The following is a 16,194-nucleotide window of genomic DNA, read 5'->3' as shown; positions in this document are numbered from 1 at the left end:
GGGCCGCGCGGCTAGGGGTGGGCCGCGCCACCCTATCATCGCGGGGGCCCCGTGGCCCCCTCCGGCGACTCTCGGGTGTTCTGGATGCTTCCGGGGATTCTAAGATCTTTGGCGTTGATTTCGTCCGATTCCGAGAATATTTCCTTACTAGGATTTCGAAACCAAAAACAGCAGAAAACAACGAATTGGCACTTCGGCATCTTGTTAATAGGTTAGTTCCAGAAAATGCACGAATATGACATAAAGTGTGCATATAACATGTAGAAATCATCAATAATGTGGCATGGAACACAAGAAATTATCGATACGTCGGAGACGTATCAACATCCCCAAGCTTAGTTTCTGCTCGTCCCGAGCAGGTAAACGATAACAAAGATAATTTCTGGAGTGACATGCCATCATAACCTTGATCATATTGTAAACATATGTAATGAATGCAGCGATCAAAACAATGGTAATGACATGAGTAAACAACTGAATCATAAAGAAATGACTTTTCATGAATAGCACTTCAAGACGAGCATCAATAAGTCTTGCATAAGAGTTAACTCATAAAGCAATAATTTAAAGTAAAGACATTGAAGCAACACAATGGAAGATTAAGTTTCAGCGGTTGCTTTCAACTTGTAACATGTATATCTCATGGATAATTGTCAACATAGAGTAATATAACAAGTGCAATATGCAAGTATGTAAGAATCAATGCACAGTTCACACAAGTGTTTGCTTCTTGAGGTGGAGATAAATAGGTGAACTGACTCAACATAAAAGTAAAAGAAAGGTCCTTCAAAGAGGAAAGCATCGATTGCTATATTTGTGCTAGAGCTTTTATTTTGAAAACATGAAACAATTTTGTCAACGGTAGTAATAAAGCATATGAGTTATGTAAATTATATCTTACAAGTTGCAAGCCTCATGCATAGTATACTAATAGTGCCCGCACCTTGTCCTAATTAGCTTGGATTACCGGATCATCACAATACACATGTTTTAACCAAGTGTCACAATGGGGTACCTCCATGCCGCTCTGTACAAAGGTCTAAGGAGAAAGCTCGCATTTTGGATTTCTCGCTTTTGATTATTCTCAACTTAGACATCCATACCGGGACAACATGGACAACAGATAATGGACTCCTCTTTAATGCATAAGCATGTGTCAACAATTAGTGTTCTCATATGAGATTGAGGATATATGTCCAAAACTGAAACTTCCACCATGATTCATGGCTTTAGTTAGCGGCCCAATGTTCTTCTCTAACAATATGCATGCTCCAACCATTAAGGTGGTAGATCTCTCTTACTTCGAGACAAGACGGACATGCATCAGCAACTCACATGATATTCAACAAAGAGTAGTTGATGGCGTCCCCGGGAACATGGTTATCGCACAACAAGCAACTTAATAAGAGATAAAGTGCATAAGTACATATTAAATACCACAATAGTTTTTAAGCTATTTGTCCCATGAGCTATATATTGTAAAGGCGAATGATGGAATTTTAAAGGTAGCACTCAAGCAATTTACTTTGGAATGGCGGAGAAATACCATGTAGTAGGTAGGTATGGTGGACACAAATGGCATAGTGGTTGGCTCAAGGATTTTGGATGCATGAGAAGTATTCCCTCTCGATACAAGGTTTAGGCTAGCAAGGTTATTTGAAACAAACACAAGGATGAACCGGTGCAGCAAAACTCACATAAAAGACATATTGTAAACATTATAAGACTCTACACCGTCTTCCTTGTTGTTCAAACTCAATACTAGAAATTATCTAGACTTTAGAGAGACCAATTATGCAAACCAAATTTTAGCAAACTCTATGTATTTCTTCATTAATAGGTGCAAAGTATATGATGCAAGAGCTTAAACATGAGCACAACAATTGCCAAGTATCAAATTATCCAAGACATTTTACCAATTACCACATGTAGCATTTCCCGTTTCCAACCATATAACAATTAACGAAGCAGTTACTTCCTTCGCCATGAACATTAAAAGCCAAGAACACATGTGTTCATATGAACCAGCGGAGCGTGTCTCTCTCCCACACAAGCATTTATTCAGAGAATAAAAATAACAAAACGAAAATAAAAGCACACAGACGCTCCAAGTAAAGTACATAAGATGTGACCGAATAAAAATATAGTTTCAAGGGAGGAACCTGATAAATTTGTCGATGAAGAAGGGGATGCCTTGGGCATCCCCAAGCTTAGACGCTTGAGTCTTCTTGAAATATGCAGGGGTGAACCACCGGGGCATCCCCAAGCTTAGAGCTTTCACTCTTCTTGATCATAGTATATCATCCTCCTCTCTTGACCCTTGAAAACTTCCTCCACACCAAACTCGAAACAACTCATTAGAGGGTTAGTGCACAATAAAAATTAACATGTTCAGAGGTGACACAATCATTCTTAACACTTCTGGACATTGCATAAAGCTACTGGACATTAATGGATCAAAGAAATTCATCCACCATAGCAAAAGAGGCAATGCGAAATAAAAGGCAGAATCTGTCAAAACAGAACAGTCCGTAAAGATGGATTTTATTGAGGCACCAGACTTGCTCAAATGAAAATGCCCAAATTGAATGAAAGTTGCGTACATATCTGAGGATCACTCACGTAAATTGGCATAATTTTCCGAGTTACCTACAGAGAATTTTGCCCAGATTCGTGACAGCAAAGAAATCTGTTTCTGCGCAGTAATCCAAATCTAGTATGAACCTTACTATCAACGACTTTACTTGGCACAACAAAACACAAAACTAAGATAAGGAGAGGTTGCTAAAGTAGTAAACAACTTCCAAGACATAAATATAAAACAAAGTACTGTAGCAGAATAACACATGGGTTATCTCCCAAGAAGTTCTTTCTTTATATCCGTTAAGATGGGCTCAGCAGTTTTAATGATGCACTCGCAAGAAATAGTATTTGAAGCAAAAGAGAGCATCAAGAGGCAAATTCAAAACAAATTTAAGTCTAACATGCTTCCTATGCATAGGAGTCTTGTAAATAAACAAGTTCATGAAGAGCAAAGTAACAAGCATAGGAAGATGGAACAAGTGTAGCTTCAAAAATTTCAGCACATAGAGAGGCATTTTAGTAACATGAAAATTTCTACAACCATATTTTCCTCTCTCATAATAACTTTCAGTAGCATCATGAGCAAACTCAACAATATAACTATCACATAAAGCATTCTTATCATGAGTCTCATGCATAAAATTATTACTCTCCACATAGGCATAATCAATTTTATTAGTTGTAGTGGGAGCAAATTCAACAAAGTAGCTATCATTATTATTCTCATCAAGTGTAGGCGGCATAGTATAATCACAACAAAATTTACTCTCCATAGTAGGTGGCACCAAAAGACCACTATCATTATAATCATCATATATGGGAGGCAAAGTATCATCAAAGAAAATTTTCTCCTCAATGCTTGGGGGACTAAAAAGATCATGAAAACCAGCTTCCCCAAGCTTAGAACTTTCTATATCATTATCAACAATGGTGTTCAAAGCGTTCATACTAATATTACTACCAGCATGCAAATAAGATTCCATAGGTTTTTTAATTTTCGCATCAAACCATCCATGTCTTAAATCAGGAAATAGAATAAGAAGCTCATTGTCGTCCATTATGCCAAACTAGTGTCAAACAAGAAACAAAAAGATGCAATTGCAGGATCTAAAGGAAATAGCTTCGAGTACTTACAACGGCGAAAATAGCTTAGTAGCCGAGATCCGGAGTGTGAGTACCTTTTACCTTTCCTCCCCGGCAACGGCGCCAGAAAATAGCTTGATGTCTACGGGAGCTTCTATTCTTGCAGACAGTGTTGGGCCTCCAAGAGCAGAGGTTTGTAGAACAGCAGCAAGTTTCCCTTAAGTGAATCACCCAAGGTTTATCGAACTCAGGGAGGAAGAGGTCAAAGATATCCCTCTCATGCAACCCTGCAACCACAAAGCAAGAAGTCTCTTTTGTCCCCAACACACCTAATAGGTGCACTAGTTCGGCGAAGAGATAGTGAAATACAGGTGGTATAAATAAGTATGAGCAGTGGCAACGGAACCAGAAAAGTGCTTTGCCCAGGACAGTAAACAAGCAGTAGTAACGCAGTAAAACAGTAAACAAGCAGCGATAGCGATATTTAGGAACAAGGCCTAGGGATCATACTTTCACTAGTGGACACTCTCAACATTGATCACATAACGAGAATAGATAAATGCATACTCTACACTCTCTTGTTGGATGATGAACACATTGCGTAGGATTACACGAACCCTCAATGCCGGAGTTAACAAGCTCCACAATTCAATGTTCATATTTAAATAACCTTAGAGTGCATGAAAGATCAACACGACTAAACCAAGTACTAACACGGCATGCACACTGTCATCTTCACACTATGTAGGAGGAATAGATCACATCAATACCATCATAGCAATAGTTAAATTCATAATCTACAAGAGATCATAATCATAGCCTACGCCAAGTACTAACACGGATGCACACACTTGTCACCATTACACCATGCAGGAGGAATAAAACTACTTTAATAACATCACTAGAGTAGCACATAGATAAATTGTGATACAAAACACATTGCAATCATAAAGGGATATAAATAAGCACTTCATTATGCCATTCATAACGGTGAATAAGTATTCCGTGAAATATAGCCTAAGAGACCCACACGGTGCACACACTGTCACCTTTACACACGTGGGACAAGGAGTCTCCAGGAGATCACATAAGTAAAACCCACTTGACTAGCATAATGACATCTAGATTACAAGCATCATCATATGAATCTCAATCATGTAAGGCAGCTCATGAGATTATTGTATTGAAGCACATAGGAGAGAGATTAACCACATAGCTACCGGTACAGCCCCGAGCCTCGATGGAGAACTACTCCCACCTCATAGGAGACAGCAGGCGTTGATGAAGATGGCGGTGGTGTCGATGGAGAAGCCTTCCGGGGGCACTTCCCCGTCCCGGCGGCGTGCCGGAACAGAGACTCCTGTCCCCCAGATCTTGGCTTCGCGATGGCGGCGGCTCTGGAAGGTTTTCCGTATCGTGGCTTTTTCCGTATCGAGGTTTTAGGTCTGGGACCTTTATATAGGCGAAGAGGCGGCGTCAGAAGGTCGAAGGGGCGACGACACCATAGGGCCGCGCGGCCAGGGGGTGGGCCGCGCCACCCTATCATCTGGGGGCCACTGTGGCCCCCCTCCGGCGACTCTCGGGTGTTCGGATGCTTCCGGGGATTCTAAGATCTTTGGCGTTGATTTCGTCCGATTCCGAGAATATTTCCTTACTAGGATTTCGAAACCAAAAACAGCAGAAAACAAAGAATCGGCACTTCGGCATCTTGTTAATAGGTTAGTTCCAGAAAATGCACGAATATGACATAAAGTGTGCATATAACATGTAGAAATCATCAATAATGTGGCATGGAACACAAGAAATTATCGATACGTCGGAGACGTATCAGCCCTCTCTATTTGTCAATTGCCCAACTGTAATTTGTTCACCCAACATGCTATTTATCTTATTGGAGAGACACCACTAGTGAACTGTGGACCCCGGTCCATTCTTTTACATCTGAAATACAATCTACTGCAAACTCTGTTCTCTATCGTTCTTCGCAAACAAACATCATTTTCCACACCATACATTTAATCCTTTGTTTACAGTAAGCCGGTGAGATTGACAACCTCACTGTTAAGTTGGGGCAAAGTATTTTGATTGTGTTGTGCAGGTTCTACGTTGGCGTCGGAATCCCTGGTGTTGCGCCGCACTACACTCCGTCACCAACAACCTTCATGTGGCCATTGACTCCTACTGGTTCGATAACCTTGGTTTCTTACTGAGGGAAAACTTGCTGTTGTACGCATCACACCTTCCTCTTGGGGTTCCCAACGGACGTGTGCTTCACGCGTTATCAGCGACCGCAGCCCTCTGCATCCTTCTACCACCTAGATCTACGGCGAGCCGGCGATTAACTCTGGCGATGACGCTGACGGATGGCGGAGAGGCAGCACAAGGAGGCGGGATGTTCGAGGCGGAAGGAGCAGGAGCGGGCCAGGAGGTGGTGGAAAATCCAAGGATGGAGAGGTATGCAGCGGATGGTGTTGGAGATTGGGGAAGGAGGCAAGTGTCTAAGGAGCTCTCTGCGCGACGCGTGTGGACTCCACGCTGGCGGTTGAGACCTGCCATGGGAGGGGATCGAGGAGCTCCCGCCATGAACAAGGCGCACGGTCGGAATCGCCAGAGCGAGCGTCATGACGTAAAGTTGTTAAACAAGAACAAAACCACTTCCTTGCTGGGTGTGAAGCCCCGCTTCCTTGCTTCAACCGGACACCGCTACCACCAACGCAGCCCACTCAAAAACCTCCAATCTCCACCACCATTGTTGGCTACCATTGCTCCACACAAGCTCATCCAAAACACCTCCACCACCCACCCCATCAACAGATCAAGGCATCCTCACACTTCCTCCTAACCCTACAAGAAATATGTTGGTTTATTTTCTACTTCGAGTGCCTGATTTGAGCAGCAAAAATCAGAGCTTTTAGCTGTTTTCGGGTGAGCTGGTTCAAACCAGAGAGAAGGAAGGAAGATATAGAGGAAAGAAGGAGCAGGCGGCTGACGCAATGATGGCGCTTACCGCGTCAGGCCCATGCTGGCTTACCATGCCCCGCTGGCGAGAAAGGAAGCTATCGCGTCCGGGTGGAGCAGTTGATCACTTCATGCCGATTGGCTGACATGCTCGGAGGCCCCACACCTGGAACCGCTCGAGGATCCCACAGTTTGGGTGTGTTCGGTTTTGGAACGCGTGGAATAGAATGGAATGGTTCCGTTCTGGAATGGTTCCATCCTCGTGTTCGGTTTGGACAAAAAGGAGGAACGAAATGGTACTCTTTTTTGTTCGGTTGAGGGAATTGGAGAGCAGAACGGAATGAGGTTAAACTAATCTTTTGTCTCAAAATAGTAATTAACAATGGCAGATGGCCTTTTTAATCTCAAAATCGTAATTAGTAGCGCCTAATGGTCCTTTAAATCTCAAAATCGTAATTAACATCATTATTTGTTCGATTGGGGCAATTAAAGAGCAGAACGGAATGAGATTAAACTTTAATATTTTATCTCAAAATCGTAATTAACAATGGTAAATGGCCCTTTTAATCATAAAATCGTAATTAACAATGGCTAATTAATTTTGGGCTGAAATTAGTGAAGTGCTTCATAATTAATAGCGTCTAATTAACGATCATTCCCGATTCGGTGGAATGGATGCATTCCGCATATGGAGAGAATATTTCCTTTCGAGGAACCACTCAATTTCGTTTCATTCGACAATCGACCACAAGAATTGGCTCTAGGCGCAAAATGGTGCCGTTCCATTCCACTTGGTTCTGGAAACTAACACACCTTAACAGTAAGTTCCTACTGAGTGAGGCCAAAGCGGCGGCACGCTACTTCTGTAAATTGCCAGATCTACATATGACTTCCGTAATTCGCGAAAAAATACTATTAATTTTTTTCGGGCTATCACTCTATGTGCACTATGCATAATTCTCACGTTGTCACTCAAGAAAAAAGTATACTTCGGGACCAAAGGATCTCGTGAACACATCTTCATAATCCATGTACATGAATACTAGATCAAGATATTTTTTGACTTAGCCCACTAGATCATACCTCAACTTAGAACCGAATAAATCATCACACATGGATGAAGAACAAAACATAGATGAGCATGTCATTAAGATCGCAACCATGTTCAATCTTACAAATACATAAACAACACTCGAGAGGGAGATGGGGCTTTGATGGAGATGATGATAATGGCGGCGCACACGGCTTAAGCGTGTTTCCTTGCTCTGACTTGTCAAGAAGTGCACACCAGATCAGCATCTGGTAGCAGCTAGCCATCACGACGCCTAGCTTTGTTAGAACAACTTAGAGCATCTCCACCGGTCCTCCCCATAGCCCTCCCAATAGCACTTTGGGGTCCTAGAGAGAGAAAGTGTCCACACCGGCGGTCCCAATAAAGCGCCGGCCACTTTGAGACCCCAATAAAAATGCCGGCACGCTCGTAGCAATCCCTTCGCGAAGGGAGACGATTGGGAGCGCCGGCGTCCAATTTCTGCGAAAAAGTTGCATGTACCCCACTTTCATGTGACACAATCCTCTAAATATTTTTCTCTCTCCTACTTTTTCTCTCCCCACTTGCATGTGCATGCATGGTGCCGGCATCTCTATTAAGAGCAATTCCAATAGTGTAGTCAGATGCTAGCTATAAGCCAAGTGTCATATCATCTATAGGCAATTTAGAGCCAACGTATACAATAGTAAGCTATAAAAATGTAGTACCTTATCAATGTATGGTCCACCTTTCACTCTCACAAAGTGTCTAAGAGCACGTGCTAGAGCTGGCTATTGCATTAGAGCCCAGTCTTCTTCTCTCTCCTCCTCTCTCTCCTCCAACTAAGCAATAATATACTATTTTAATCCTTATAGTCAGCTGACTAGGATTTATTGTACTTGCTCTAAGCTAATTGACGTGAGACGCGATCCCTAAAGGCTAATTGCATGCAGTTGGTGCTCCCCATAGCCTGCTGCATGCATGTATACTGCGCTTTTTTTAGAGAGTACCGGTGGAATGCTCTTACAGCTAATAGTAGCTGCGAGTTGCACACTAGCGTCTCCGTTCACCCGAAAAGGCGGAGTGCTGTTGTGTCGACTCACCATCGCCCAGCGGCTTCAGCACACCGCGACGAGAAGATTGAAGGGAGTTGGTAAGGAGCAGAGCCTTTTCTTTTAGATTTGTGATGAGGAGCGTGGTAGACATGATTCCAGCGGATGGGGAATAAACGACACTAGATTCTTAAAGTTTTTATATTTGTGTTGACGTCCGTTGGAGACGGCGCGAGGAATCGGGCGAGAACATGGAATCGACGGAACTGCGATTTGTTAATTCCGTTGGAGCGGATTCCTGTCATCAGAGCGCGACAATGTAATATGACATCGTGCTAGATGTGGAAAGCACATTTAGTGAGACTTCATCTAAATTCACTGAATGTTATCGATTACCGTAGACCTTAAAATAATTATCTTTCACTTAAATATTTCAGTACTACAAATAAATACAGAATATAATTTAAAATACTTTTTATGAATACTTAAATGGATTGTATGAGGAAATTTCAGCCCCTTTAGGAGATTTTCTTAATTGCACGGAGTCACTAGATTTTGTTGCACGTTTTTTAGGAGTACAACCTCATTTGCAATAAGAAAAATCTCAGTTACAACTCATGTTGCAGCTCATTCTAACACGAATTGCAGTACAATTCTATGGTCAAAGAGTCGACAAAGAATTAAGTTAGTTTTCAGTGGAATTATTAAAACTATATAATTATTGGAATTGACTTCTAGTTTTGCTACTACTCCACAATTTGGTGCTCAAACACCTATTTGTACCGTACATGGATTCATGCATATCCTCTATCAGCAATTCAGCTCTTACAGATCCCGGCTGGTTCCTACCAAGAAGGCCGCAACGTGATCAGCCAGATGGGAGAAACACAAGAAGCAGCAGCAAGTTATAGCCATTGCTCCATCTGGAAGAAGGTCCTGACTTATACACTGTGTCCTCTGCTCACACTGCCTCTGATTTACATCCTCCTCTACTCCCCTCCATCTTTCATCTCATACACGAATCTCTTGGCTACATTTCAAGCACATGGTACAAGCACGCCGCCTCCTCTTCAACCTCCTCAAGGTAAAATCTTGGCTACATTTCAAGCACATGGTACAGGCTTGATTGGATTCTAAGCCGATCTCCATTTCTTGCTCACCCGGGGCGGCCAGTTTGGGTGCAATGCGACTACGGCGACGGGAAGTGGGTGTGGGATGCCAGCGTTGCCGGCCCGCGGTACGACAGCGAGAAGTGCGAGATGAAGAGCACGGAGAAGTGCGTCACCAACGGCAAGCCGGACAACGGTTACCTGCACTGGAGGTGGCAGCCGGCGGGCTGCAACCTCTCAGCGCTGGACCCGGCAGAGTTCCTCCGGGCGCTCCGTGGCAAGCACCTGGCATTCGTCGGCGACTCCACGGCGCGCAACCAGGCCGAGGCCCTCGTCTGCTTCCTCTCCACGGTGTCGCGGCCAGAGACGGCGCACCGGTACGAGGAGCGGCTCGGGCGCAAGTTCTGGCGGTGGGTCTTCCCGGCGCCGCACAACGTCAACATCTCCACGTACTGGTCGCCGTTCCTGGTGCGCGCGGAGGGCAAGTCGGAGGACTACGGCATGACGCAGGACACGGTGTTTCTTGACGCGCTCACCGAGCCGTGGACGGCGGACGTGGACGGCATGGACGTCATGGTGATCTCCGCGGGGCACTGGTTCCCCCACCCGGCCGTGTACTACGACGACGGCGTGATCGCCGGCGCGTTCTCCCGTCCGGACGTGAACGAGACCGACATCGACGGCGGCTTCCTCGGCGTGTACCGCAGGGCTATGCGGAGGACGCTGGAGTACGTCAGTGCCAAGTCGAGCGGCGGTGACAAGCTCGTCGTGGTGGCCACGATCGCGCCGTCCCACTTCGACGCCAGGTACGCCTGGAACCACCGCGACGCGTGCTCGCGGCCGAAGCCGTTCGAGGAGGGGGAGGCGGAGGTGGCGAGCAGTGAGGCCGAGCTGAGGAAGGTCGTCGTAGAGGAGGCGGCAGCGGCGGCGGTGCAGAGCCGGCGACGGGGCCTACGGTTGGAGGTGCTAGACGTGACGAGGATGGCGTCCATGCGGCCCGACGGGCACCCGGGCGCCTACATCACCAAGGAGGCGTTCGCCGGACGCCCCGTGCCGGAGACGGTGATGAACGACTGCCTGCACTGGTGCGCGCCAGGACCGGTCGACTCGTTCAACGACATACTGATGCAGATGGTACGTGCAAGCGGCTGACTCAATTGTGCTGGTGCTCGGCACGACGTGGTACGTGTGCCGTGAACAAGTGGTGGCCGGCATGATGCCTGGCGCAGCCATTACGAGCCAAAATACGGCTACATTTCGTAGGTGTGACTATTTTTCATTTACTCCGTATTTTTAATTATGTTTTAAGATCTCAGTTATAATTTATGTTGCAACTGATACCTATCACAAATTACAAAGTTAATTAAATAATCCATACATTTTTTTTAGGTGGATCTCCACTTGTAATTGATAAATTTCAGTTTCAATTTCGTTTGCAACTGGAAAAACTCAGTTATAACCTAATTTGTAACTCATCTACACGAATCATGATGCAAACAATGGTAGAACTTGACTGAGATAAACCTAGCAAATCGCATATTTTATAAGTTCTTCTCAGGATAATGTTAAAAGTCCATAGATCGCGATTTGACACGAATCTGACCGGTGGAACTCAGCTGACGTGGCAGAATCATGATCAATGAAATGAACCCGGTCTCACATGGCAGTACAATTTAAAAATCCGCCGCATGCTCAAGCCACCGATCCATGGTCCTCCTCCGTCGTCGTGCCATGGCCAAATAAATCTAAATCATGGAGAAATCTCACAACAAAGTCAAGAGATGCAAGTTGTTGCTTCAACTCACGTCAACCTGCTTGCAATGGAACCAAAGTTTTTCTCGGCAACGATGTTAGAAAATACTTCTTGATTGCAACGAAACAACATGCGTATGCTGATTATTGAGACTCCAAGCGTAAAATGATGCAGCATAGGTGATTTCCCCACAAGAGTATCTCGAGACACTATTTCAAACTCCCGAGGAAAAACTTCAGTTCGTCCTTCAATCCTCTTCAAGGAACTACCTATCAGTATCAAGTAATAGGAACAGTTTTGTGTCTCCAACTCCACCAATGTATTTTGTTAGGTACAACAATATGTAAGTAATACATAAATAAATAAAGCAATAGAGTGAGCATCATATTTTTGTATTTTCAAAATAATAAATTACTAAAATTAAAAGTGCAACAAAGTAGATATAAAGGTGTTACTTATGGCTTAAAATGGATCGGGTTGATGGTTTCACTTAATCTCTATCTCATAAACATGCATAGTGATCGTTACTACTCACACCAGTGCAGGCAACGCAGATGGAGGTCGACGAGGACGGGCGGCGCACGGCCAGATCACGGGAGAGGCGCGCGGGAGGTGGAGGAGACCCATGGAGGGCTAGCACCGCTCGGGGATGAGGGGGTCGAGTGATGCGGCTCACGCAGATAGTGGACGAGGTCGGGGTCGCGTCGGGAGAGGAAGAGAGTGGCTTCGTGGAGGGACTTGAGCAGAAAAAGAATAAAAATCAGGGGGGAAGGAAAAGGAACCGGCGGTGGGGGCGAAGTGTAAAATAGCCAGGGACCCTAGGCTTCCCTCCACCGGTCGGGCCAGATGGGTTGTGCACACGTGGAGACCGAGCTGGGCTAGAGAGGAGAGGAAAAGACTGAGGCTGGGCTTTGGTTCTTGTTGGTGGAGTTGGTGGCCTCCGGTTTCAGGATGGCAATGGAGCGGGTTTACATGGATATACCAAAACTAGATCCATGTCCAAATCCATTAGCCTCGTTCTGCCCCGCCCATGAAAGTATCCATGGGCATGGATGTCGCTCCAAATCCAAATCCACTGGATATCCATGTGTTTACGCACTATGTGCAAGAACATAACATATTTGAGCATCACACCAACATTTTAGCAACATTTCAACAATATTTTCATAGCATTTCAGCAATAGTTGTGTAGACAATGAATGTGAGGAGGAGGAAGGACGACGGGATGATAGCAAGCTCACTCCTACCAATGCGTCTTCTTGGCAGAGGAGAGCCGGACTGTCGGAGAGGTTGAAGGGAGGGCCGCCGGCCAAACACTCTCTCACATCGTGCGAGGGAGTCACAGGGGGAGCCATGACAGAGGTGGTACTCGGTGGTTACGTGTTAGGTTCACTCAGTTTGGCCTCAAGGTAGGGGCAGCTTGGCCTTGGTGACATCCCATGTCTCACTGACTTGTGGGACCACATGTCAGCCGGATATTTATTGGATATCCATGGGACAAAACTCCTATCCATGCCCGCCCCATGAGTTATTGGATATCCGCCCCATGAAATCCGTGGACATAATCAACCCTCCATACCCGTGCCCATTGGGTCGGATATCCGTGGATACCCGGATCCGTGGTCCGGTTGGGTCACTTGGGCCTGGCCGGGTTGGTTGCCTTCTCCTTTTTTTATTTTAAACATTTTAATGTTTTATTTTAAAACTATTTCCAAATAGAGTTTTAGAACAAAACAAAATAGGCAGAAAATATATTTTAATTTGAGATAAAAGAGAGGGATTAATATTACCAATAAAAAAAGGTTTTTAATAAAATAATTTTAGGTTCAAAAATATGCATGATGACAAGATGACGCATAAAAGAAAAAACACGAATAAAATCTAATAGGGGTATTATGGGCCGTTACATGATCGCGCCCCTAGATCCCACGCCATGGTACGGGGGAAGAGAGGTGAACTATCGGATGTTCTGGCAACGTGTCGATCTTCTCGACACCACTAACAAGAGTTATTGCTCCATGTTGATCGGGTTGACACCACTAACAAGAGTTGTTGTTGCATCGACGATATTGTGCTTCTGTCGGGATCCTCCGAAGATCGATCCTATTAAGTTGCAAAGATCGTCCAACCCACATGGAAATCTAAGACTCGGAAACTCAGATAAGAGAGAAGAGTCAATACTCGCAAAGGTAAGAAGAGAAAAAATATAGATAAGGAGTAAAATAGCTAATCAGATCTATCCAACGATTTCTAGGAAATAGTTTTTTGACTCTAAACACAATAACGCCCGTTGGCAAGGTTATACTACACGCAGAGCGGACCAGTGAGATATCCTCAAAATCCGGCTCACAAAGCATGCGGTTGTTTTCCTATTATAGCTGCTGAGATGTGTCTCTAATCTTTTTACACTCAGTTTATCTTCATAATATTCAGAGCTCCACTGATGGTCCATCGGCTAGAGATCGGCTGCCACCTGCTGGTTTAAAGCCCGGCATAAATATATTTACCTCTTCGGCAGCAACACGCGGGCATTGTTCTAGTATGAATATAGCACTTAAAAACAATAAACAAGTGATAGAAAGTAATATTACGTGGCTTGATAAACATTTGTATTCATATTGGCATCGCATCCTAAAATAGGTGCTATAAATGACCCAACACATCTCACTAATACTCTTTTGGAAAGAGAACTACTCGAACCAAGTTTAAGACTTAGCTCTACCAAAAGAACTTTGACATGAAGTGGATTTAGTAGAGATTTTTATTTCGTGCCCCTCATTTTAGTTCTACTCAATTTTGTCTAGGCTCTGAATATTTGCTCGTTTTCCCTGTCTCTTTTGTGAAATACTCACAAATGCTCAAACGGCATGTTTCCGTTGGGTCAACAGCTTTGGCCGTTACATGCTGATTAGTGGGCCCACGTAGAACATGGTCCCGCAATGACACGTCGGACCAGCCATCTCTCTCTCACCCTAAGAAATGATCTACCCTTGACCAAAACGCTGACAAGTGGGTGTTCGGTACATCTAATGACAAATGGGGCATGGGGCTGAGATAAGTGGCAACGTACAAGTAGATATTTAGACATCGCTCCACATTGGATGGCACGGACGAGGTTGCATGTGCGTAGGGGTGAAAATGGATCAGATACGGTTGAATAGTAGTGAAACCATATTTCGTATCCATATTTTTTTTGGATTCGGAATCGGAGCGGATAGTGCGCGGATACGAATACAGAATCGGACCTATCGGTTACGAATACGGGGCAAATATGTCTCGGTTGCGGATAATTATTTTGTTGAAAATCTCTTTGAAAATAAAAATAGAACTAACTAGTGGATTAAAATTAGATTGTAAAAATTCTTGTAGAAATCTAGAATAGATGTTACTACCACCTAGCGGCTAGGGCTACGACATTAGAAGGAGCTAGAGGCCAGGGTACGTGCTAGGAGGAATTTAAGGAGGTTAGGTTTACGGTGTTGGCCTATATATGAAGAGGTCGCCAATTGTGGTTTGGGCTGCAATTTTCTGTATTTGTGAGCTAAAGATTTGATGTATTAGTTGTCGGATATTATGTCGATATTGGCTGGATATAACCGTGAAATACGGTATATCTTCGGATACAGACGGATAATTGTAAAACCATATCCTTCTTTGTATCCATTGTATCCATTAACTACTAACCGTATACTGACCATCTCCGTCAACTATTCGACCGAATCCGTGTTTTCACCTTCCGTAAGGCTTTGGTCGGTCGGTTGGAAATAATCTGTTCTGGTTTTACCCCTACCTGTGTTGTGCCATGAGGAGAGCGGTGTCCACAAAGAACTCCATGAAGTTGAGACCTGATGCATTAGATAGATAGGAATTAGACGCGTCCAACGGTGGCAAGAAGGGGAGAAATGGTGGAGGAAATTGACGACATCCTCAACACTTTGAGTGATGGTGTCAGACACGAATGCGAGAAATGTAGGGAGAACTAGTGTCTCTCCTTTCTGGTGTGGATAGATGGGTGCTAGGGGAGTGTGGTGGCGAAGGAAAAGAACTCGCGGTGGTCTATGGCATTAAACAGAGCCGAGGTGGCGTGGTTGTTCCCACATCGGCGTGCATGTTTGGCATTGGCCTCGGCGTGCACGTTCAGAATTGGCCTTGGCTTGTCGGTAATCGAGAGAGGTAATAGGAGTGAGAGGAGCATCACCGGCGGTGACCAAGAATTTGGGGCTTGCATAGACGAGTCAGGCATGCCGCACCCGCGGCGGCGTGCATGCTCGTTAGTGAGAGATAAAGAGGGAACACCGATCTCAGGTTCGGCAAAATGAGGCGAGACACAAGACTAAGGGGTGAATTATCGGCAGTGACCAGGAAGTCGGGCATGGTGGTGAATGTCATTCTAACTATGTTGATATCGGCATCTGCATCGTTTAGAGGCTGTGGTGCTCGGATCAAGATGGGGTTTATTTGTTGTACGCCAAAGAAAATTTGAAACAAGTTTTCTGTTGAAGCTTAGGTAAAATTCGAAAGTTTGTAATTGAACTTTCTACAAAATTCATAACTGACACTAAAAATCGAAAGTTTTGGTAAAAAGTTCATAGAAAGTGTTGGTGAGGTTTTTAGACGGATTTCGAT

At 44.6% G+C, this 16,194-nt stretch overlaps 1 protein-coding gene across 1 annotated transcript; it reads left to right on the top strand.

The window, feature by feature from the left end:
• Positions 1 to 6,016: 6,016 nt before the first annotated feature.
• On the top strand, positions 6,017 to 10,967 carry LOC124708416 (xyloglucan O-acetyltransferase 1-like). Its single transcript, XM_047240097.1, has 2 exons — positions 6,017 to 6,120; positions 9,827 to 10,967. The coding sequence occupies exons 1-2, from the start codon at positions 6,017 to 6,019 to the stop codon at positions 10,965 to 10,967; spliced, it is 1,245 nt and encodes a 414-aa protein (XP_047096053.1).
• Positions 10,968 to 16,194: the final 5,227 nt, after the last annotated feature.

The sequence above is a fragment of the Lolium rigidum genome, chromosome 1 (genome assembly GCF_022539505.1).
Source record: "Lolium rigidum isolate FL_2022 chromosome 1, APGP_CSIRO_Lrig_0.1, whole genome shotgun sequence".
NCBI classification, from domain to species: domain Eukaryota; kingdom Viridiplantae; phylum Streptophyta; class Magnoliopsida; order Poales; family Poaceae; genus Lolium; species Lolium rigidum.
The sequence above is the reverse complement of the archived record's forward strand: the minus strand, read 5'-3'. Positions and strand labels throughout refer to the sequence as shown.